The sequence below is a fragment of the Orcinus orca genome, chromosome 2 (assembly GCF_937001465.1).
Source record: "Orcinus orca chromosome 2, mOrcOrc1.1, whole genome shotgun sequence".
NCBI classification, from domain to species: domain Eukaryota; kingdom Metazoa; phylum Chordata; class Mammalia; order Artiodactyla; family Delphinidae; genus Orcinus; species Orcinus orca.
In genome coordinates this window covers 13,542,016-13,566,879 of record NC_064560.1, presented here as the reverse complement: position 1 = coordinate 13,566,879, position 24,864 = coordinate 13,542,016, and the positions used below count along the sequence as shown (strand labels likewise).

Here is a 24,864-nt window from a genome sequence, read left to right as displayed (position 1 = left end):
AAATTTAACAAAATTCAACACCCAGTCATGATGAAAAACTCAGAAAACTAGGAACAGAGGGAAACTTCCTTAACTTCATATAGGGCATCTATAAAAAACATACGGCTAGCACCTCAATACATAAGGCAAATACTAACAGCCATAAAAGGGGAAATTGACAGTAACACATTCATAGTAGGGGACTTTAACACCCCAATTTCACCCATGGACAGATCATCCAAAATGAAAATAAATAAGGAAACACAAACTTTAAATGATACATTAAACAAGATGGACTTAATTGATATTTATAGGACACTCCATTCAAAAACAACACAATACACATTTTTCTCAAGTGCTCATGGAACATTCTCCAGGATAGATCATATCTTGGGTCACAAATCAAGCCTTGGTAAATTTAAGAAAATTGAAATTGTATCAAGTATCTTTTCCAACCACAACGCCATGAGACTAGATATCAATTACAGGAAAAGATCTGTAAAAAATACAAACACATGGGCTTCCCTGGTGGTGCAGTGGTTGGGAGTCCGCCTGCTGATGCAGGGGACGCGGGTTCGTGCCCTGGTCCGGGAGGATCCCACATGCCGCGGAGCGGCTGGGCCCGTGAGCCATGGCCGCTGAGCCTGCGCGTCCGGAGCCTGTGCTCCTCAACGGGAGAGGCCACAACAGTGAGAGGCCCACATACCGCAAAAAAAAAAAAAAAAAATACAAACACATAGAGGCTAAAAAATACACTACTTAATAATGAAGTGATCACTGAAGAAATCGAAGAGGAAATAAAAAAATACCTAGAAACAAATGACAATGGGGACACAACGACCCAAAACCTATGGGATGCAGCAAAAGCAGTTCTAAGGGGGAAGTTTATAGCAATACAAGCCCACCTTAAGAAGCAGGAAACATCTCGAATAAACAACCTAACCTTGCACCTAAAGCAATTAGAGAAAGAAGAATAAAAAACCCCCAAAGCTAGCAGAAGGAAAGAAATCATAAAAATCAGATCAGAAATAAATGAAAAAGAAATGAAGGAAACAATAGCAAAGATCAATAAAACTAAAAGCTGGTTCTTTGAGAAGATAAACAAAATAGATAAACCACTAGCCAGACTCATCAAGAAAAAAGGGAGAAGACTCAAATCAATAGAATTAGAAATGAAAAAGGAGAAGTAACAACTGACACTGCAGAAATACAAAAGATCATGAGAGATTACAAGCAACTCTATGCCAATAAAATGGACAATCTGGAAGAAATGGACAAATTCTTAGAAATGCACAATCTGCCAAGACTGAATCAGGAAGAAATAGAAAATATGAACAGACCAATCACAAGCACTGAAATTGAAACTGTGATTAAAAATCTTCCAAAAAACAAAAGCCCAGGACCAGATGGCTTCACAGGCGAATTCTATCAAACATTTAGAGAAGAGCTAACACCTATCCTTCTCAAACTCTTCCAAAATATAGCAGAGGGAGGAACACTCCCAAATTCCTTCTACGAGGCCACCATCACCTTGATAGCAAAACCAGACAAGGATGTCACAAAGAAAGAAAACTACAGGCCAATATCACTGATGAACATAGATGCAAAAATCCTCAACAGAATACTAGCAAACAGAATCCAACAGCACATTAAAAGGATCATACACCATGATCAAGTGGGGTTTATTCCAGGAATGCAAGGATTCTTCAATATACGCAAATCAATCAATGTGATACACCATATTAACAAATTGAAGGAGAAAAACCATATGATCATCTCAATAGATGCAGAGAAAGCTTTTGACAAAATTCAACACTCATTTATGATAAAAACCCTGCAGAAAGTAGGCATAGAGGGAACTTTCCTCAACATAATAAAGGCCATATATGACAAGCCCACAGCCAACATCATTCTCAATGGTGAAAAACTGAAAGCATTTCCACTAAGATCAGGAAGAAGACAAGGTTGCCCACTCTCACCACTCTTATTCAATATAGTTTTGGAAGTTTTAGCCACAGCAATCAGAGAAGGAAAGGAAATAAAAGGAATCCAAATCGGAAAAGAAGAAGTAAAGCTGTCACTGTTTGCAGATGACATGATACTATACATAGAGAATCCTAAAGATGCTACCAGAAAACTACTAGAGCTAATCAATGAATTTGGTAAAGTAGCAGGATACAAAATTAATGCACAGAAATCTCTGGCATTCCTATATACTCATGATGAAAAATCTTAAAGTGAAATCAAGAAAACACTCCCATTTACCATTGCAACAAAAAGAATAAAATATCTAGGAATAAACCTATCTAACGAGACAAAACACCTGTATGCAGAAAATTATAAGACACTGATGAAAGAAATTAAAGATGATACAAATAGATGGAGAGATATACCATGTTCTTGGATTGGAAGAATCAACATTGTGAAAATGACTCTACTACCCAAAGCAATCTATAGATTCAATGCAATCCCTATCAAACTACCACTGGCATTTTTCACAGAATTAGAACAAAAAATTTCGCAATTTGTATGGAAACACAAAAGACCCCGAATAGCCAAAGCAATCTTGAGAATGGAGCTGGAGGAATCAGGCTCCCTGACTTCAGACTATACTACAAAGCTACAGTAATCAAGACGGTATGGTACTGGCACAAAAACAGAAAGATAGATCAATGGAACAGGATAGAAAGCCCAGAGATAAACCCACACACATATGGACACCTTATCTTTGATAAAGGTGGCAGGAATGTACAGTGGAGAAAGGACAGCCTCTTCAATAAGTGGTGCTGGGAAAACTGGACAGGTACATGTAAAAGTATGAGATTACATCACTCCCTAACACCATACACAAAAATAAGCTCAAAATGGATTAAAGACCTAAATGTAAGGCCAGAAACTATCAAACTCTTAGAGGAAAACATAGGCAGAACACTCTATGACATATAAATCACAGCAAGATCCTTTCTGACCCACCTCCTAGAGAAATGGAAATAAAAACAAAAATAAACAAATGGGACCTAATGAAACTTCAAAGCTTTTGCACAGCAAAGGAAACCATAAACAAGACCAAAAGACAACCCTCAGAATGGGAGAAAATATTTGCAAATGAAGCAACTGACAAAGGATTAATCTCCAAAATTTACAAGCAGCTCATGCAGCTCAATAACAAGAAAACAAACAACCCAATCCAAAAATGGGCAGAAGACCTAAATAGACATTTCTCCAAAGAAGATATAGACTGCCAACAAACACATGAAAGAATGCTGAATATCATTAATCATTAGAGAAATGCAAATCAAAACTACAATGAGATATCATCTCACACCAGTCAGAATGGCCATCATCAAAAAATCTAGAAACAATAAATGCTGGAGAGGGTGGAGAAAACCAAAATTCAAAAAGAGTCACGTACCAAAATGTTCATTGCAGCTCTATTTACAATAGCCCGGAGATGGAAACAACCTAAGTGCCCATCATCAGATGAATGGATAAAGAAGATGTGGCACATATATACAATGGAATATTACTCAGCCATAAAAAGAAACGAAATTGAGCTATTTGTAATGAGGTGGATAGACCTAGAGTCTGTCATACAGAGTGAAGTAAGTCAGAAAGAAAAAGACAAGTACCGTATGCTAACACATATATATGGAATTTAAGAAAAAAAATGTCATGAAGAACCTAGGGGTAAGACAGGAATAAAGACACAGACCTACTGGAGAACAGACTTGAGGATATGGGGAGGGGGAAGGGTGAGCTGTGACAGAGCGAGAGGGAGTCATGTACATATATACACTAACAAACGTAAGGTAGATAGCTAGTGGGAAGCAGCCACATGGCACAGGGATATCGGCTCGATGCTTTGTGACCGCCTGGAGGGGTGGGATAGGGAGGGTGGGAGGGAGGGAGACGCAAGAGGGAAGAGATATGGGAACATATGTATATGTATATCTGATTCACTTTGTTATAAAGCAGAAACTAACACACCATTGTAAAGCAATTATACCCCAATAAAGATGTTAAACAACAACAACAACAAAAAACCATACCGCTAACACCCTACTTAATGGTATAACACTAAATGCTTCCCCCCTAAGGTTTAGAACAGAGGAAGGATGCCCTGTCTCCCCACTCATGTTCAACATAGTTCTGGAAGTTCTAGATAGCAAAATACGGCATGAAAAGGAAATACAATGCATACAAGTTAAAAAGGAAAAAAATAAAATTATCCCTATTGTCATACTGACATGACGATCTACATAGAAAATGCAAAGAATCTACATAAAAATTCCTAGAACTAATACGTAAATCCGAAAAGGTGCAGGATACAATATCTACATACAAAATTCAACTGAATTTCTTTACTTAAAGTAAACATTTGGAGACTGAAATTAAAAACCCAATACCATTTAATCACTCAAAATAAAAAAAAAGAAACAGATGTAAATCTAGGAAGATACATACATGATTTGTAAGCTAAAAACTACAAAACACTAAAGAAATTAATGAAGATATAAATAAATGAAGAGATATGTTCAACACAGTAAATAGGTCAATCCTCCCCAAATTGATATACAAGTTTAACGTAATTCGTATCAAAATTCCAGCAAGATTTTTTTTGTAGATACACACAAGATTACCCTAAAACTTACACGGAAAGGCAAAGGAACTAGAATAACTAAAACATTTTGAAAAAGAAGAAGAAAGTGGGAAGAATCACTCTACCTAATTTTGAGATTATTGTAGAGCTGCAATAATCAAGATTTCATATTTATAAACCACATATCTAAAAGAGGAATCATATCTAGAACATATATATGAAGGATTCTTAAAACTTAATAGTAAAAATAAAAATCCAATTAGAAAACAAGCCAAAGGCATGAAGAAAGATTTTACTGGAGACGATATACACGTGGCAAATAAGCACGTGAAAAGATGTTTCAACATCCCTATCCATTAGGAAAATGCAAGTTAAGACCATGGTGAGATATCTCTACACACCTTATCAGAATAGCTAAAATAAAAAATAGTGAGAATATCAAATTCTGGTGAGGCTGCAAAGAGCCTAAATCTCTCATACAATGCTGGTAGGAGTATAACATGGTACGGGAACTCTGGAAAATAGTTTGGCAATTTCTTAAAATTCTAAACATAAACTTATCATATGACCCAGCAATTGCACTTCTGGGTTCACACAAAAATTTACATATGACTGTTCATAGCAGCCTTATTTGTAACGGTCAAAAACCATAAACCACCAAAATGTCCTACAATAGGTGAATGGTTAAACAAACGGTGGTACATCCATACTATGGAATATTATTCATTAATAAAAGGAAATGAATTACTGACACATGGAACAACTTGGATAAATCCCAAAGGCAATACAATGAGTGAAAAATGCCAGTCTCAAAAGGTCACACACTGTATGGTTCTCGAATTCACGTTCTCTAAATCATACAGTCAAAATTACAATGTTAGACAGATGAAAAATAGATTAGTAATTGCCAGGTGTTAGGGATAATGGGGGGATGGGAGAAGGTGATGGTTGTGATGCTTTATCATCACAAACTGCTTTATCATCAGTAGTGGATAATTGGGGTGGTGGCTACATTAATACAAGCATGTGATAAAATGGCAGAGAACTATACATACATTTTCTATCAATGTCAGTTCCTAGTTTTGATATTATACTATACTTATATAAGATAACCAATGGGGGAAACTGAGAGGAGGGTACATGGGACCTCTCTGTACTATCTTTGCAACTTCCTATGAATCTATAATTATTTCAAAGTAAAAAGTTAAATAGAAAAGCAACAGTTCATGGGAGTTCCCTGGTGGTCTACTGGTTAGTATTTGGCACTTTCACTGCTGTGACCTGGGTTCAATCCCTGGTCAGGGACCTGAGATCCTACAAGCTGCACGGCACAGCCAAAATTTTAAAAGAAAGAAAAATTAAAACAAAAATAGCAACAGTTAGGCAAATAGTGCTGGGAAAGCTAGATACCATGTGAAAATAAAGAAGTTGGACCCTTACCCAACACCATATATAAAAACTAACTCAAAATGGATCAATTACCTAAGTCTAAGAACTAAAACTCTAAAGGTCTTCCAAGAAAATATAGGGCAAAAGCTTCATGACACTGGATTTGGCAATGATTTCTTTGATATGACACCAAAGGCACAGGCAATGAAAGAAAAAATAGACAAATTAGACTTCATTAAGATTAAAAAATTTTGTGCATCAAAAGAGAATATCAACAGAGTAAAAAGGCAACCAATAGGAGAAAATATTTGCAAATCATGTATCTGATAAGGAATAATATACAGAATATATGGAAAACTTCTAAAACTCAACAACAAACAATCTGATTCAAAATTGGGTACAGGGCTTGAATAGTAATTTCTCCAAAGAAACACGCAATAGGATGGCTATAGGAAACACACACACACACACACACACACACACACACACAAAATCCCCAGAAAATAAAAAGCATTGGCAAGGATATGGAGAAACTGGAACTCTGTGCACTGTTGGTGAGAATGTAAAATGGTACAGTGCTATGGAAAACATTATGGAGGTTCCTAAAAAAAAGTAAAAATAGAATTATCATATGATCCAGCAATTCCACTTCTGGATATATATCCAGAAGAGCTGAAACCAGGGACTCAAAGAGATATCTGTACACCCAAGTTCACAGTAGTAGTATGCACAACAGCTAAAAAGTGGAAGCAACCCAAGTGTTCATTGACAGATGAATGGATAAACAAAATGTGGTATATACATACAATGGAATATTATTCAGCCTTAAAAAGGAAGGAAATTCTGACATATGCCACAACATGGATGAATCTTGAGGACATTATGCAAAGTGAAATAAGCCAATCACAAAAAGATAAATACTGTATGATTAGACTTATGTGAGATACTTAGAGTAGCTGAAATCACAGAACAGTGGTTGCCACAGGGTGGGTGGAGGTGAGAATGGGGAGTTATTATTTAATGGGTACAGTTTCAGTTTTGCAAGATGAAAAGAGCTATGGGAGATGGAGGGGGGTAATGGTTGTACATTATGAATATATTTAATACCACTGAACTCTGCTGTACTTAGAAATGGTTAAGATGGTAAATTTTGTTACGTATATTTTACCACAATGAAAATTATTGAGGGGATAAAGCAATACATTGGTTTTATTGTAACAATCATATATTTTAAAAAAAGGAAAAAATCCTAGTATTAGATGAATTGTGACTTGGAATAAAATTTTCACTGTCAGTCTCATACATGGAATCAAAAAGATCATACCTCATTATATATGGAAATAAAGATGATTTACTCTGTGTTGATGACTCAAAAAGTAGTTTTACTGATGACAGGAATCCTCTTGTCAAAAATGTTACTGAAGAGTTTAAATAAATTGCTTTAAGAAGTATGAAGTAGAAAAGAGCAATACGGTATTTCTAAATTCATTAATTCATTCAATTAATAGTTACTGAGGAGCTACCACATGCCTGGCATTATTCTAGGTGCTGGGGTTATGACTATAAACAAGAGAGACGAAAATACCTGCCTGCGTGGATCTTATAAAGTGATGTATCATTTTATATACAGTTACATTAAATAGGTACTCATTTCCAGATTAGTAAGTAAAATTTTAGTTGAAATTTGACCAGTTAATCTATAGCCATAATTGTTTATATATTAAATTGAATAAATGCTTTTTTGAATCATTTCAGTGAGAAAACTGAGATTGCATTATATTTAAGCATCACAGCATTATGATTATGAAATATCGAAGCAACTGTAATTTGTATTTGAGCTATATGATTTTAAAAATTCACATTCCATTGTTATTAGAACAAGGTACGTAGGAAATAATACTATTTTAAAGATATTCTTTGCCTACATATAAACTCTTGGGGCTAGGGTTCCTATCAGGTTTCACTATATAATAAGTTAAGGTACAGAGTTTCTATTTGGTCATGTTTCCAAATGTACTGGAGCTAGTGATGTGTCATATGCCTTTTCATAAATTATCTCAGAGAGTAATCTCCCATCCATGAGCACCCTATATTACCAAAGGAAAAATGTTCGAACCCATTGGGATTACATCTGCCCTACCTCCTTTGACCTCCTTCTCCATCAAGCCCTGAATTAGCTTACAAATCAGCACTAGCAACTCCTTTCCTCATGAACCTAAGTTTTCTAGAAAACCAGTCTTCCATTACCTTAGGGAAGGTGAATGTTTTCCCAGCCTGCCACCCTAAAGAGATATATTCTGTCTACCATGTTCTTACTGTCCCCTTGGCACCCCTACTTAGGCCATCACGGGGGCATGGAGTGGGGACCACACAACAAGAAGAAAATATAATGTCTGGAATGATTATCTCTGTACACAAAAAAGAAGTACTTGACAGTAGGGTTTTGATTATTTGATTTTGCTTTTGTTCTTAACTCATATAAAGTACACAGTAAAAAAGGGAAATATTGCGTTTTCCTTCTACCCTTCCTCCCCTCTTTTCTCTATTCAAATTTTAACCTTTACAATCAACTTCTTCATAAAATAACTCATTTTTTTCCATTCACAATATGGGCTGTTTCATTATAGTACTTAGAACTCACATCTATTGACTTAGATTAAAACTCATACAATTAGAGAATGTATAAAAATATTATTAACACTGAAAAAGTCTTATATTTATAAATATTCAACTTGGATTTAAACCTAAAACATAAAATTGATTAAAAGTTTATAATAAAGAAAGAAATGCTCAAAAATTTCCAAATAAATCATCACATTTTTTTCCATAAAGACTTTCCAGAAGAATGATATTTATTTTTAAGAAATTACCCTTTTTCAGATTTCCCCCCTAAAATACCATTTCAGCAAGTAACACCACCACACCCTACTCAGTGTAGTTCTAGTGTAGCTCTTAGAGGACTCTGCACAATCTCAGCAGTAAAGCAAATAGACTTGAGGGCAGATTAGCAATTAGGTCATGAAAAACAGGCAGCATAAAATAGCTATTGTTAATCTGCATGAGATGAATTTACTCAATTAAGCAGATGGAAATGTTATTATGAACTCAGTATTCCAATGATGGTCTTTAAAATTAAGAAGGATGGGGGCAAATGAAATGCACACTGGGGGATCTGGGGCCTTTATGTATTAGTTCTAAAGTATACAATGTAGAACACTGTAATGAAGTTAACAAAATTAATTAAAAGATTCTTTGCATGTAACCATTAGAGACTACATTTAAAAATACATGACAGCTTTTGACGTTATTAAGAGTAATGTGACTGTTCTTTAACATTCTTAATGTTGATACCATCACCTTTTCTAAATATACTACTGATATCAAAACATGAGCGACAGAAGTCTTATTACTCAGAGCCTAGGATGAGTATTGGTTTTAATAAAGTTTCTGGCAATTAATTTCCTCATTTTCAGTTTCAAGAAACCATAAGCTAGTAATGAATTTTCCAACTTTTTAGAAGACTATCACACATTTTTGCTGGCATACAGAGTTTTCAGATACTTACCTATTTTAAAATTAATGTTTCTTTACACAATATTTTTATTAAATAATAACAAATTATTATAACGAATATCATATGATACCACTTATATGTGGAATCTAAAGAAAATGATACAAATGAACTTATTTACAAAACAGAAAGAGACTCCCAGACATAGAAAAACTTACAGTTAGCGGGGGGAAAGAGAGAGAGGGATAAATTTGGTCTTTGAGATGAACAGATATACACCTCTATATATAAAATAGATAAACAACAAGGACCTCCTGTATAGCACAAGGAACTGTATTAAATACCTTATAATAACCTGTAATGGAAAAGAATCTTAAAAAGAATAGACATGTATGTATATGTGTAGCTGAATAACTTTGCTGTATAACTGAAACACTGTAAAACAACTCTACTTCAATTTAAAAATAAAAATTAAAAAAAATTTTTTTAAAAGAGCATTATCAAATCTGCTTGAGAATTATTATCAAATTCTTAGGCAGAACAAAAGTCTCTAAACAATTTTGGAAAAATAGTCATGAAAACATGACTATGAAAGCAATGAAATTAGTGTATTCATACTGCCTCTACAGGTAAATTTTGGTTTAGTTTGATATTTTTCTCTTTTCTTGTAAATGTCATTCCCCCCCCTCCTTTTTTTTTTTTTTTTTTTTTTTGCGGTACGCGGGCCTCTCACTGTTGTGGCCTCTCCCGTTGCAGAGCACAGGCTCCGGACGCACAGGCTCAGCGGCCATGGCTCACGGGCCCAGCCGCTCCGCGGCATGTGGAATCTTCCAGGACCAGGGCACGAACCCGTGTCCCCTGCATCGGCAGGCAGACTCTCAACCACTGCGCCACCAGGGAAGCCCCTTCCCCCTGCTCCTTTTGACTAGTCTTAAAAGGCTTAGAAAATTTTTATGTAACAGTTTTACTTAAAAGTAACAATTATATAAAAATTACATTTAAAGTTTCATTTATTCATTGATTTATTCAATTTCATTAAAACTATTTCAACAATTGCTCTAACATCAACTTCTGTTTCAATCTTTGGTTTAAAATAACAATAATAATCATTTGTCCACCCTTACCCTGCTCTGCAAAACACACATCAGTCAACCTTAATACGTAATTCTCTAACATCCTAAACTTTCCCTCTTAAACAGAAGTCTGCTTTAAACAATGATATAGTTTATCTGAATATTATTTTGTGTTTGTAACTGTTGAAACTTTATTTTTTTATTGGAGTATTGATTTAAAATGCTGTGTTAGTTTCTGCTGTACAGCAAAGTGAATCAGCTATACATATACATATATCCACTCTTCTTTAGATTCTTTTCCCATATAGGTCATTACAGAGTATTGAGAAGAGTTCCCTGTGCTAAACAGTAGGTCCTTATTATCTGTTTTATATAGAGCAGTGTGTATATGTCAATCCCAATCTCCCAATTTATCCCTCCCCACCCCTTTCCCTCCGGTAACCGTAAGTTTGTTTTCTTCTTCACTAATATTAATGCTCATTAATATTCATGGGATTATATTAATTCATATATTTAGTCATTCATCCATTTATTAAACATTTACTCTGTGCCAGGACACTATATTCAATGCTGCAGACACAAAGATGAAAAAGAAAGTCCCTGTTCTAAAGCTGCCCAGACACCTGAAGGTTGTATAAGGCAAAAAAATGGTCCCCTAACCATGACCATGTTCTAATCCCCAGAACCTGGGAATATTTTACCTTACATGGCAAAAGAGACTCTGTAGATGTGATTAAGCTTGAGATAGGAGACTATCTTGAATTATCCAAGTTGGCCCAATCTAATCACAAGTCCTTAAAAGCAGAGAGCTTTTCCCAGTTATGATCAGCCAGAGATGTGACAACAGAAGAGTCAGAGAGATGAAACATTGCTGGATCTGAAGAAAGAGGAAGGGGGCCAAGATCCAAGGAGTGTGGAAGGCCTCTAGAAGCTGGAAAAGGAATGCAGCCTTGCTTGATAACCTTGATTTTAGCCCAGCGAGACTCATGTCAGACTCTGAGCCATACAACTGTAAGATAATACATTTGTGTTTCAGCCACTAAATTTGTGGCCATTTGTTAGCACAAAAATAGAAAACTAATACTGGGATCATCTGGTCCAACATGTTTTTCTGACAGATAAGGAAAGTAAAACCCTCAAAGTCACACATTTAGGTAGTAGCAGTGTACTCTTTGGGTTTGGAGAGAACATAATTCTCCTCTATTCTCAAACCATGGTCAGCGTCAGGGTACAGACAGAAAGCTAGACTTTCAGTATATGAAGGGAAATGGCCATGACCATTTTTCTGTATATACTGAAAGTGTGAACCGAATGCGTGGTATACTAATACCACAGTTGCTCTTTTCCAGTTTGATTTGGCTAAATGACTTCTATGCGCTGCAGAAAAGCTTTTACTGTATACCCTTAAAAGCACACAAGTTGTTTTCTAAACTACACATGCTGTGTATTTATATACATTTATAGGCGTGAAGTGACCAGGTATTAAGGGTGTTTACACTGTCTTCTGTGCCCAGATTGGTACCATGCATAGCATTCAGAAATGAAGTCTGAACCAAAAACATTCATATTGGAATTTTTTAAAAAATAGACTTCACCTCCATGAATTCAGTCAACAATTACCTCCTGAGAACCTACTATGTGCCAGGGACTCTTTAAGGTCCTTGTATAGTCATAACAGTGAACAAAACAGATAAAGTCCTTACCCTCATGAAGCTTACATTCTATTGGGGGGACCAGAGAGTAAACAAAATGAATATATAAATTAAAGTTAAGTAGCGTTAAATGCTCTGGATAAAGATAAAGCAACGTAAAGGGACAGAACGTATACGTGTGGGAAAGATGTAGATATACAAACTTAGACAAAAAGACCAGGGCTGGTAAAATGTCTTAATAGTATGTTCAACTTTTCCTAAAATCAGCAAGAGCTGTCTTTAGTGTTCAATGGAAGATTTCAACATACTGACACTTTAGCCAAGGTTTTTCATGTTATATAACAATAATACAAACGAAACAAAGGCTTTCAAAACAAAAATCATCGACATTTTCAGGTTTCCTGTTTACTACTGTAATACAGCAAGCTGGGGATCAACTGGATAGACTCAGCACTAAATATCAATGACAACTGCAGCACTGGAGTATTTAAGGACTTTCTAGATTTTGGATGCCTCTCAGATTAAAGGAACTATATGACCCCATGTTAATTTTACCCCTCCTGATATTGAGCTGTGGGTGGTTCAGAAATTACTAATATAGTATTTTCCACATATAGTATATTAAGTACAAGTAACTCCATTTACAGAGTAGCAAAGAAAGCACAGAAAATTTAATTACTATTGAATTTAAGGGAAAATCCAAATTTAAATAATCAGTTTTATATAATATAGTTAATACAGTAAGAAAATGTTTAAAACTCACTTTGAAGTGTTTCAAGTTCGGCTCTAGTCAATGCATCTTCCTTTTCCTTCAATCTTGTTTCTTTATATTTAGCATAAAACTGCCCAGCATCCTGAAAAAAGAAGTAACAAATAAATTAACATAGAAGTCAGTTTGCTTTGATGGTATTTTCCACATAACTTCAATTTAAAGCAGTGTATTCAGGGACGCGGGTTCAATGCCTGGCTGGGGAACTAAGATCCCACATGCTGCGGGGCAACTAAGCCTGCGCACCACAACTACTAAGCTTGCACACCTCAACGAGAGAGCCCACAGGCCGCAAACTACAGAGCCCACGCTCCCTGGAGCCCGTGCACCACAACTAGAGAAGAGAAAATCTGCACGCCACAACTAGAGAGAAACCCGCGTGCTGCAAGGAAGCCATAATGGAAGATCCTGTATGCTGCAACTAAGACCCGATGCAGCCAAAAAAATAAGGAAAATAAATAAATAAAAATAAAATAAATATTAAAAAAACTATTTAAAGCAGTATATTCATTTAATAAGTAGTCTTCCTCTGCGTTTATGCTTTCAAATTTTATGATGAACAGAAGAAACTGAATAAGCAGTTATCTACGATTTCTCTATCTTAGAGAACTAATGAAAGCCAGAAACTACATGAGTATAAATATGTTTAAGTAAAGCCTTTACTCTCAGATAGGAAAGGGATGTATCCTCTTCCTGTTTTCTTCCATTGTATATTTTCTCAGTATTATGCATGGACAGAGAGCAGAAAAACACACTTGCTGAACTGAATTATTTGATATCATAGTAAATTATATTATTGTGACTAACAAAGTACTAACACTATTTTCATATTAGTCCCTTAACTCCAAAAGATTTTCAAAATTACTATATGCAAATCTGATTGTGAAACTTCTATGACCATGTAGATACAAGTGAAAGTTGTCACTCCACTGAGAGTTGAGGATTGAGGACACACACTATACGCAAATACTTAGGTGTCAAGATACAGTGGCTAAAGTCTCAAGGAGTGGCAAATAGGATAGGTAAGACTTTAGCAGAGTACCGAAAAAAGACCAGGCCTTTAATCACAGACATGGAGATAAACAAGTTGGTGCTCTAGGCATATGAAGATCCTGACAGTGAAAAAAGCAAAAACAGATAATCTTCCACCACCCCTTGACTCAAACTCCATCTGTTCTATAGCAATACTACTTGTAGCTGCCAGGCTACACTGTGCTATGCTTTCATGTCTTTCTGTATGCTTTGCATTCTAGCTAGAACATTTTGCTCCCCTACCATTACTCTGAAGAACTCCTACTCATCCTTGAAAACCCTATTCAAGCATCACCTCTTTTGCAAGTCTTTCTGACCTTCCCTGGAAGAGTAATTCTCTCCTGTATACTGCTTCTGTATTTAAACCCATTTCTATGGTTGCTTGTATCATGCTGTATTCTCTTCTAGAAAATGAGAAATCTGAGACAGGGTTACTTGTATGCTCAGAGCACAGTATCTAGCATCAAACAGGCACTCAATAAGCATTCTTTGAACTGAGCTAGACTGAAATATATGAGAAACCTAGTAAAGAAAGAAGTAAAAGAGCTTGATGAATGACTGGTGTGGAATAAGAAAAAGATATCAAGGATAACTCTAGAGTAACATTCCCAGACTGTATGACTCCTAGAGCATATAAATCATAGACCTGTCTGAGAGGATTTTAGTTCTGCAGGAAATGAAGGAACAAAATCAATCCTTGGCTCTACCTCAATTCAGATGTAAATGCATGAACACCTACCCTAGAATGGGATTATCTCTTTTCAGCTATGACTGTTCAAATTTAAGCTTTCTCCTGGGGTCTATGTTTCTTAGGGTTATAAAAGAACCCTTTTACTTGATAATTAATTAGGGAAACGACAGGGCACTTCTAAAATTACTGAATCAATATAATAAAGATATACCTCTTATTTCTTCCATTCCCACTTTTAGGTTCCTACCTCACTTCTTCTAGAAGGATTTCTTTTTTTTTTTTTTTTTTTTTTTGGTGGTATGCGGGCCTCTCACTGTTGTGGCCTCTCCCGTTGCGGAGCACAGGCTCCGGATGCGCAGGCTCAGTGGCCATGGCTCACAAGCCTAGCCGCTCCGCAGCATGTGGGATCTTCCTGGACCGGGGCACAAACCCATGTCCCCTGCATCAGCAGGCGGATTCTCAACCATTGCGCCACCAGGGAAGCCCATAGAAGGATTTCTACAAGCCCTGGGCCAGCTAAATAACAGCATAATTTGAAGGGCACAGAGGTCATACATCTGACTTATCCTCCCATGCCCATATTTACTTTATTTTTTTAATTATTATTTTCTTAGTTGTGGCATGTGGGATCTTTAGTTGCAGCACGCAAACTCTTAGTTGAGGCATGCGGGATCTAGTCTCCTGACCAGGGATCGAACCAGGGCCCCTTACATTGGGAGTGCAGAGTCTTAGCCACTGGACCACCAAGGAAGTCCCCATATTTACATTATTTTGTTTTTTCTTTTTTTTCTTAACATTGTTATTGGAGTATAACTGCTTTACAATGGTGTGTTAGTTTCTGCTTTATATCCCCATATCTCTTCCCTCTTGCATCTCCCTCCCTTTTGCGCTCCTTATCCCACCCTTCTAGCTGGTCACAAAGCACTGAGCTGATCTCCCTATGCTATGCTACTGCTTCCCATTAGCTATCTATTTTACATTTGGTAGTGTATATATGTCCCTGTATACACTTACCCGTCCCCCTCCCCGTGCCCTCAAGTCCATTCTCTAGTAGGTCTGTGTCTTTATTCCCGTCTTGCCCCTAGGTTCTTCATGAACATTTTTTTTTTTAAGATTCCATATATATGTGTTAGCATATGGTATTTGTTTTTCTCTTTGACTTACTTCACTCTGTATGACAGACTCTAGGTCCATCCACCTCACTACAAATAACTCAATTTTGTTTCTTTTTATGGCTGAGTAATATTCCATTGTATATATGTGCCACATCTTCTTTATCCATTCATCCGATGATGGACACTTAGGTTGTTTCCACCTCCGGGCTATTGTAAATAGAGCTGCAATGAACATTGTGGTACATGACTCTTTTTGAGTTACGGTTTTCTCAGGGTATATGCCCAGTAGTGGGATTGCTGGGTCATATGGTAGTTCTATTTGTAGTTTTTTAAGGAACCTCCATACTGTTCTCCATAGTGGCTGTATCAATTTACATTCCCACCAACAGTGCAAAAGGGTTCCCTTTTCTCCACACCCTCTCCAGCATTTATTGTCTGCAGACGTTTTGATGATGGCCATTCTGACTAGTGTGAGGTGATATAGCATTGTAGTTTTGATTTGCATTTCTCTAATGATTAGTGATGTTGAGCATCCTTTCATGTGTTCGTTGGCAGTCTGTATATCTTCTTTGGAGAAATGTCTATTTAGGTCTTCTGCCCATTTTTGGACTGGGCTTTTTGTTTTTTTGAAATTGAGCTGCATGAGCTGCTTGTAAATTTTGGAGATTAATCCTTTGTCAGTTGCTTCATTTGCAAATATTTTCTCCCATTTTGAGGGTTGTCTTTTCTTCCTGTTTATGGTTTCCTTTGCTGTGCAAAAGCTTTTAAGTTTCATTAGGTCCTATTTGTTTATTTTTGGCTTTATTTCCATCTCTCTAGGAGCTCGGTCAAAAAGGATCTTGCTGTGATTTATGTCATAAAGTGTTCTGCCTATGTTTTCCTCTAAGAGTTTGACAGTGTCTGGCCTTACATTTAGGTCTTTAATCCATTTAGAGTATATTTTTGTGTATGGTGTTAGGGAGTGTTCTAATTTCATATTTTTACATGTAGCTGTCCAGTTTTCCCAGCACCACTTACTGAAGAGGCTGTCTTTTCTCCATTGTATATTCTTGCCTCCTTTATCAAAGATAAGGTGACCATATGTGCGTGGGTGTATCTCTGGGCTTTCTATTCTGTTCCACTGATCTATATTTCTGTCTTTGTGCTAGTACCATACTGTCTTGATTACTGTAGATTTGTAGTATAGTGTGAAGTCTGGAAGCCTGATTCCTCCATATCTGTTTTTCTTTCTCAAGTTTGCTTTGGCTATTTGGGGTCTTTTGTGTTTCCATACAAATTGTGAAATTCTTTGTTCTAGTTCTGTGAAAAATGCCAGTGGTAGTTTGATAGGGATTGCATTGAATCTGTAGATTGCTTTGGGTAGTAGAGTCATTTTCACAATGTTGACTCTTTCAATCCAAGAACATGGTATATCTCTCCACCTACTTGTATCATCTTTAATTTCTTTCATCAGTGTCTTATAGTTTTCTGCATACAGGTCTTTTGTCTCCTTAGGTAGGTTTATTCCTAGGTATTTTATTCTTTTTGTTGCAATGGTAAATGGGAGTGTTTTCTTAATTTCATTTTCAGATTTTTCACCATTAGTGTATAGGAATGTGAGAGATTTCTGTGCATTAATTTTGTATCCTGCTACTTTACCAAATTCATTTATTAGCTCTAGTAGTTTTCTGGTAGCATATTTAGGATTCTCTATGTATAGTATCATGTCATCTGCAAACAGTAACAGCTTTATTTCTTTTCCGATTTGGATTCCTTTTATTTCTTTTTCTTCTCTGATTGCTGTGGCTAATAATAGTGGTGAGAGTGCACAACTTTGTCTTGTTCCTGATCTTGGAGGAAATGGTTTCAGGTTTTCACCATTGAGAATGATGTTGGCTGTGGGTTTGTCATATATGGCCTTTATTATGTTGAGGAAAGTTCCCTCTATGCCTACTTTCTGGAGGGTTTTTATCATAAATGGGTGTTGAATTTTGTCAAAAGCTTTTTCTGCATCTATTGAGATGATCATATGGTTTTCCTCCTTCAATTTGTTAATATGGTGTATCACGTTGATTGATTTGCGTATATTGAAGAATCCTTGCATTCCTGGGATAAACCCCACTTGATCATGGTGTATGATCCTTTTAATGTGCTGCTGGATTCTGTTTGCTAGTATTCTGTTGAGGATTTTTGCATCTAAGTTCATCAGTGATATTGGCATGTAGTTTTCTTTGTGACATCTTGTCTGGTTTTGGTATCAGGGTGATGGTGGCCTTGTAGAATGAGTTTGGGAGTGTTCCTCCCTCTGCTATATTTAGGAAGAGTTTGAGAAGGATAGGTGTTAGCTCTTCTCTAAATGTTTGACAGAATTTGCCTGTGAAGCCATCTGGTCCTGGGCTTTTGTTTTTTGGAAGACTTTTAATCACAGTTTCAATTTCAGTGCTTGTGATTGGTCTGTTCATATTTTCTATTTTTTCCTGGTTCAGTCACGGAAAGTTGTGCATTTCTAAGAATTTGTCCATTTCTTCCAGGTTGTCCATTTTATTGGCATATAGTTGCTTGTAGTAATCTCTCATGATCCTTTGTATTTCTGCAGTGTCAGTTGTTACTTCTCCTTTTTCATTTCTAATTCTGTTGATTTGAGTCTTCTCCCTTTTTTTCTTGATGAGTCTGACTAATGGTTTCTCAATTTTGTTAACCTTCTCAAAGAAGCTTTTAGTTTTATTGATCTTTGCTATCATTTCCTTTTTTTCTTTTTCATTTATTTCTGATCTGATCTTTATGATTTCTTTCCTTCTGCTAACTTTGGGTTTTTTTTGTTCTTCTTTCTCTAATTGCTTTAGGTGTTAGGTTAGGTTGTTTATTTGAGATGTTTCTTGTTTCTTAAGGTAGGACTGTATTGCTATAAACTTCCCTCTTAGAACTGCTTTTGCTGCATCCCATAGGTTTTGGGTCGTTGTGTCCCCATTGTCATTTGTTTCTAGGTATTTTTTGATTTCCTCTTTGATTTCTTCAGTGATCTCTTGGTTACCCGTATTTACTTTAAATTTCAACAGAGTTTTGGTTAAGAATTTATGGTCCCTTAACACTCCCTGCACCCCCAAAATCTCAACCCTGGAAAAGTCTTATTTTATATTAAACCATATCAGTCATTCGTTCCTCAGTATGAATGAATGAATGGCTTATTAGCTTCTTTCCAGAGAGTAATTGTTAATAGTAGGGAAATGGTCAGGAAGGCATTGCCTCCTTAGGGAAGTAGGAAGGGTTGCACCATGTAAGAAGGGCACAGATTAAGTTATTTATGAGGTGTGAAAGATGACGAGTTGAAATCAAACACCATAGTATAATAGAATGAGATAGAATATAGTGATGAAGAGGGCAGATTTTAGAGTCAAGCTGCCTGGATTAAGATCTCGGCTTTGCCATCTCACTAGCCATGTGACATTCAGCATTACTTCACTTTCCTATGGGCGAATTTTCTCACCCATCAAACGGGGATAATACAAGTACCTAACTCATAAGGCTGTTGGAAAGATTAAATGTGTTAATATATGGGAAACACTTAGAATAACATCTTGCACACAGTTAGGCCTTATATATGGTACCTATTTTTATTATTACTTCATCATTTTGCCAAGAACCTTATTCTCCACCACAAAGACAGGGTGAGTTTTTCTGCTTCATAGTAAACCAAAACTCCTGCAGAATCCTGCATCTTCTCACTTACACGACTTCTCTTTACCTGAACCTTCTTCAGCTCAGTGCAAAAACCTTTTGCTGGACAATCCCTTCCTAGTGGTTCTAACAAATCTGAACATTTCTCTGCAAATGTTTCTTCCTTCTGCTGCAGCACAGAATTCCACTAAAAATTCCTTTTGGAAATATGCATTAGATTCAAAACCACACTTATCTGAGGACTGCAATGCACCCAATCACCTTAATCTACTCCATCTAATTCCAAGAGTTTTAACACATTCCCTTGTCTCACTCACTGTTTGTTCTAGGCAAAGAATCCTATCTCCCTTTTGCCCCATTTCTAAGCAATTATTTAAATGTTCCTCATGCTTTTTCTTTCCTTCATATCTTGTTTGTACTTGCAAATTATAATTACAATATGTCCACTCTAGGAAGCATTACTTCTTTAATAAACCTACGATCTCAAATAATTCTACTGTACTCAACAAACTCTTTGTTCCAACCATCCTTCTGTAGAGTTTGGTGTCCCATACTTTAAGATGCACTGACAAACTGGAAGACTTTAAAAGGAAAGTGATCAAATGGTGAGGGGCCTTGAAACTATATACGTATACATACACTCAGATTACCTTCTATTATAGGTAATTATACAATATTGAATATAGTTCCCTGTGCTATACAGTAAATCCTTGTTGCATATCTACTTTATGTATAGTAGTTTATATCTGTTAACCTCATCCTCCTAATTTATCCCTCCCCTCCTCCCTTTCCCCTTTGGTAACCGTAAGTTTGTCTTCTGTGTCTGTGAATCTGGGCTTGAAACTGTATTTAAAAGGGAATGGAAATGAGAAGATTAGGGATAAGTTTTGATTTTGGAGAAATACAAAAAAAGAGCTTGCTGATAATTATAATCACCCGAAAATGAAACAGACTGGCTTTGCAGGTAATATTCAAGAAAAGACCAGGCTAGTGACAGGGGTGGGGGGTAGGGATTGGGGGTTGGGCTGTCATGTATTCAAAAGAGGTTGAATAAGAGCAGTTGTTTGCAACCTCCCCCCCCACCCCATTCTTCAAGAGAAGCTAATTCATGTGAATACCATTGTTAAGTAGGGAAAATAAACACAAAGTCTCATTTTGAGCCCAGAATAAGCCCCAGTTTACCTACACAGGAAAGGATAAATTTCTTGTGGATAAACTTCTCATCCATCTCTGGAGACACTGCCTGGCACATAATAGATGCTTAATAAGTATTTAATGAGTGAATGAATGCTTAATCAATCAGGACTCTGGACTGCCTAGGTTTAGCTGCATAATACTGTCTTAAAACTACAGAGTTTACACTGTTCCAAACATAGAGTTCTTATCTTCGAGGAGCATTATATAATCCTTATGGATGGAACATGAGGAAAAGCTTTTACTCTAGAATCAATTCTCTTAATACTTAAAATTTCTTGGAGGGCTCAAAGCTTGTCTGCATAGACACCAAGCAGAGGACTGATTTTACATTATAGAACTATGACTTAAAGAATTTATATATTATGAGTGGTTCTTTATCTAATTGTAGAGCATGGGCTCCTGCACAAGAAGGTCTTTAAAAAGTAATATTTATTTATACTTACTTACTGAACCACTATTATATGTGTTGTACTTTGTTAGGATATATGGGGGTTATATGATAAGACAAGCAGTTGCCCTTAAAGCATATGTAAAAATATCTATGAATATCAACCAAAATAAGGAATATAAACTACATGAGAACAGGAATTTTGGTCTTTTTTAGAAAATTTTTTGTATTTCCAGAGCCTAAAAGAATACTTAGCACATAGTAAGCACTCAGTAAATATTTGCTTTGTAAAGCAACCATACTCTGATAAAAACTAATTAAAAATAGAGTAAAAAAAATATTTGCTGAATGAATTATTGAAAGAGAGAGTGGTGCTCTCCCAACATTCTATTTGTTTCCCCACATTCTCTTATTCTCTTGAAATTAGGTGGGGTTATGGGACTAGTTCTGGATGGGCTGCGGTTAGAAATATCATGTGTCATTTCAAACCCAACATCAAAAAACTTGTGCAATCCTCCAGCTCTCTACTCTTGCCACAGGGAGCAAGGAAGCCACATGCTCCAGATGCGAACAGCTAGAAGATGGTGAAGACGTCATTATTCTGGGTCCCTAAATTAGAGCTGCTAGTTAGAGCAGAATGTCCCTTTTCCCACCAACCAGTGATAGATAAGTGGCATACACTGGAAAAAAATTTTAAGTCACTGAAATTTCAGGGTGATCTGCACCATAGTCTATCCTGATTAATACAAATAGTAAGTGCTACTAAGTTAGTACAGAGAATATACAATGGGAAATTTTCAGTTGGCCGCGTCAAGAAAGGTTTCATAATGATGATGACAATTTAGCTAAGCCTTGAAGATGCAGTATTCCCAAGGTTAGTTAGCTACAAGATGGAAGTCATCCCTTATAAATCTTTCTTTTTAACTCTATCGACATAGTTTATCTAAGTGATAAAGATAACATGCTGTGCTGGCACTGCTCGTCATGTTTTGGTTTTCTTTTACTTCTCCATATGAACCTTAAAATATTAAACAATCCAAAAAAAATCTTAGGAAAGAAAGGAATTTAGATTTGTACAAGCAGGGAAATAGTACCACCTGTCCTAATGGGAATAGGGAACATTTCTCTCTGACTGTGTGACAGCACAAATCTCTTGTTTGAAGCTTACATATAACCATCAACACAGGAGAATATCGTTAAGTGCACTTCTGAAAATCTGCCCATAAATTCAATTTCTCTATATCAAATTTTGTTCTCCAACTGACTTATAATCTCAGAATTAGATCTAATGTGTAATTACATATAATGTATAAAATTACAATGAAGAATACAGGAAAACTTATAAATTTCATACTCTGAATAAGAGTAAATTTTCTTGCACAGAATGATAATAACACTAAATTTACAAGAAGTAATAAAAATAAAGCAGAAATCAAGCTCAGCTTTCCTCTGCCTGAGTCAGTAGTATTCAGGCAGTATTGGGCTTTGGGAAGGCCCAAAGCAACTTTTTCCATTTGTGCTAAGAGACAGAAGACACCACAGAAGTCATCTATTCAGCCCCAGCTCAATACAAGAATCCTTCTACAACTTTTATAACAATTACAGTCTGCCTCAATATTCATATAGAGAATGTAAGATCAGACAGCTTATTCACTCACCATAACATATCTAGCTTGTTATCCAGCTGTTGAAAAAATTTATTCTTTCTTGGCTTTTATATTTCTTATATTTTAAATCTATTTTCGTCTGCTTTAAGTTTCATTTCTACCATTGACTAGTAGTGTCACTTTAGGCAAATTGTCTCACCAGTCTGAGTCTTAAACTTATTTTTCATCTACAAAATATGGAATTGATGAGACTATGCATCTCTAACATCCTACCTAACATTTTGTGATTTTAAAATCTTTTCTACAAACCTCTATATTCTGCCTTTGGACCTCCGAATAATTGCATCTTATGGCCTCCTTTCAGAGGGTAGAAGGAATGGAATCTTTGTTATGTTGTGAGGTCTTTCCAGTTTTCCTGTATCCCTTTGTCCTTCTGTAGCAGCAGAGTTTCAGCCTTATAAAAATTCAGACGAGTTTTTCCCAACCTTTTTTATTTGTTTACGTATTCCCTATGTAAAGTATGTTTGTATGCAAAATTTTCCAAAGAGTTATGGGAGTACTGAAAGTAAGCTTTCTCATCCCTTGGAAAATCTGTGTTTAACTCTGAGTAGAAGGGCAGGCAACTGAGCTTGCTACAAATGCCTCCTAGCCTTTTAGAAGCTTTTCTCCCTGCTAATTAGCTGTGAATGTTTTGTTTATTTGGTTTCTGTCCCAGCAAGCAGAAGCAAAGGGGCTAGAAATGAAGGGCCCTGACTGTAGAGAGGGTGACCTCCAGGCTTGTCCACAGTTGTAGTTTCCATGGAAGAAGCTTCTTGGGAGGGAGGATGCCTCCATTTATAAATAGTTGTATAAAGTACAGTATTCCGTTTACGCTCTTAGGCAAGCTTTATTTTAATTTTTTTAAGGTAAAAGTCATAGCACTACAGAAAAGATTATTTTCTCAGCCACTGCTCCTCAGCAACCTATAAATCCTGATAGGGTGGAGATATACATGCTGGAAATTTCCTACAATAATTTCTAGTCTAACTGTGTTCATATTAGATCAGCTTGGTAGTGAGAAAAGATGGGACTGGGACTTAACAATGAGAGAAATTAACAACCTTAGGCAATGCACACCTAAAGGAGTTATACATTTTATAAATTGCGTTACTGAGAAATGTAACACAGCAGGTAGAGAGAAATTTAAATGGTGAGTTCCCAGAAAATCAAACAAACTATCGAGCAAATAAATTCTGAATACTGAAGACCTTTTTCATCTCAGAAAATGTAGAGAACTATGAACTATGATTTAGGTTGGTAATCACTTGGGATATTTGGTACTTACTGACTTTGTATGAGAAATCGGTGGTGTTAATGACCTAAATTATCATGGGCCTAAATAAATGAAGCTCCAACACAAACAGGCAGTGACAAAAATAAACTAAGTTATAAGAGTTAAAATGAAAACATGCACATAGCATTGGTTATATTTCATCAGTTGTTTGCTACCCTCATGGCTATGAATATATTTCAGAACATATATGGTCAATTAAAAAATATCCAAGAAGGGCATTTTGGAGGTTAGAAAAATTTCTTGGGGTTATAGGCTGAATATAGTCAACACAGAAGACTGGATTAGTCAGATTCCAAGAGATTGTGTACTCCCTTCAAACTATCGTGAAAAAAGAAACACTGGTAAGATATGAAAGTGTCACTAGGGCTATACTTTTTTTTTTTTTTTAGGGCTATACTTTTAACGTTAAAATTAAATTCTAGCCTCAAAGCACACTATGCCTCTCCTGATATAGGCCAAGTTCCTTGTTATATTCTAATTCACATTCCATGTCTTCGGTTGATCATTCCACCTACCGTTTTCGCTGTCTAAACACATTCTTCTCAAGTTTCCCAAGCTTCTCTGCACACGGTCATGCATTTTACTCCTCTCTAAAGTTCTCTCATCTCTCTATGGACACATCAATTTAAAAACACTCTCCACATTCTTCTTCTATGGTTTCTCATTTGACTTTTTTCTTTTCTGCCTATGTGGGTACATGAATGATATAGGGATATACACTTTGCTAAATAGAGTAATATCCATACATCTTTCCCTTCAATATTTTCCAATCTAGGAAATGTTTGTTATTAACTTAACATCGAATATTTTACACATATCAAGTATAATCATTTTCAGTTACTGGCCTCATTCTTCTAATCTACCAAATCTTATA

At 36.1% G+C, this 24,864-nt stretch overlaps 1 protein-coding gene across 2 annotated transcripts in view; it reads right to left on the bottom strand.

The window, feature by feature from the left end:
• DNAJC1 (DnaJ heat shock protein family (Hsp40) member C1) overlaps nucleotides 1-24,864 on the bottom strand; it is a 210,500-nt gene that overhangs the window by 93,747 nt on the left and 91,889 nt on the right. For both annotated transcript variants that reach the window (XM_033407847.2, XM_004280941.4), the window contains exon 7: nucleotides 12,968-13,058. In XM_033407847.2, the coding sequence (XP_033263738.1) occupies nucleotides 12,968-13,058 (91 nt within the window). The remainder of the gene's footprint in view (nucleotides 1-12,967; nucleotides 13,059-24,864) is intronic.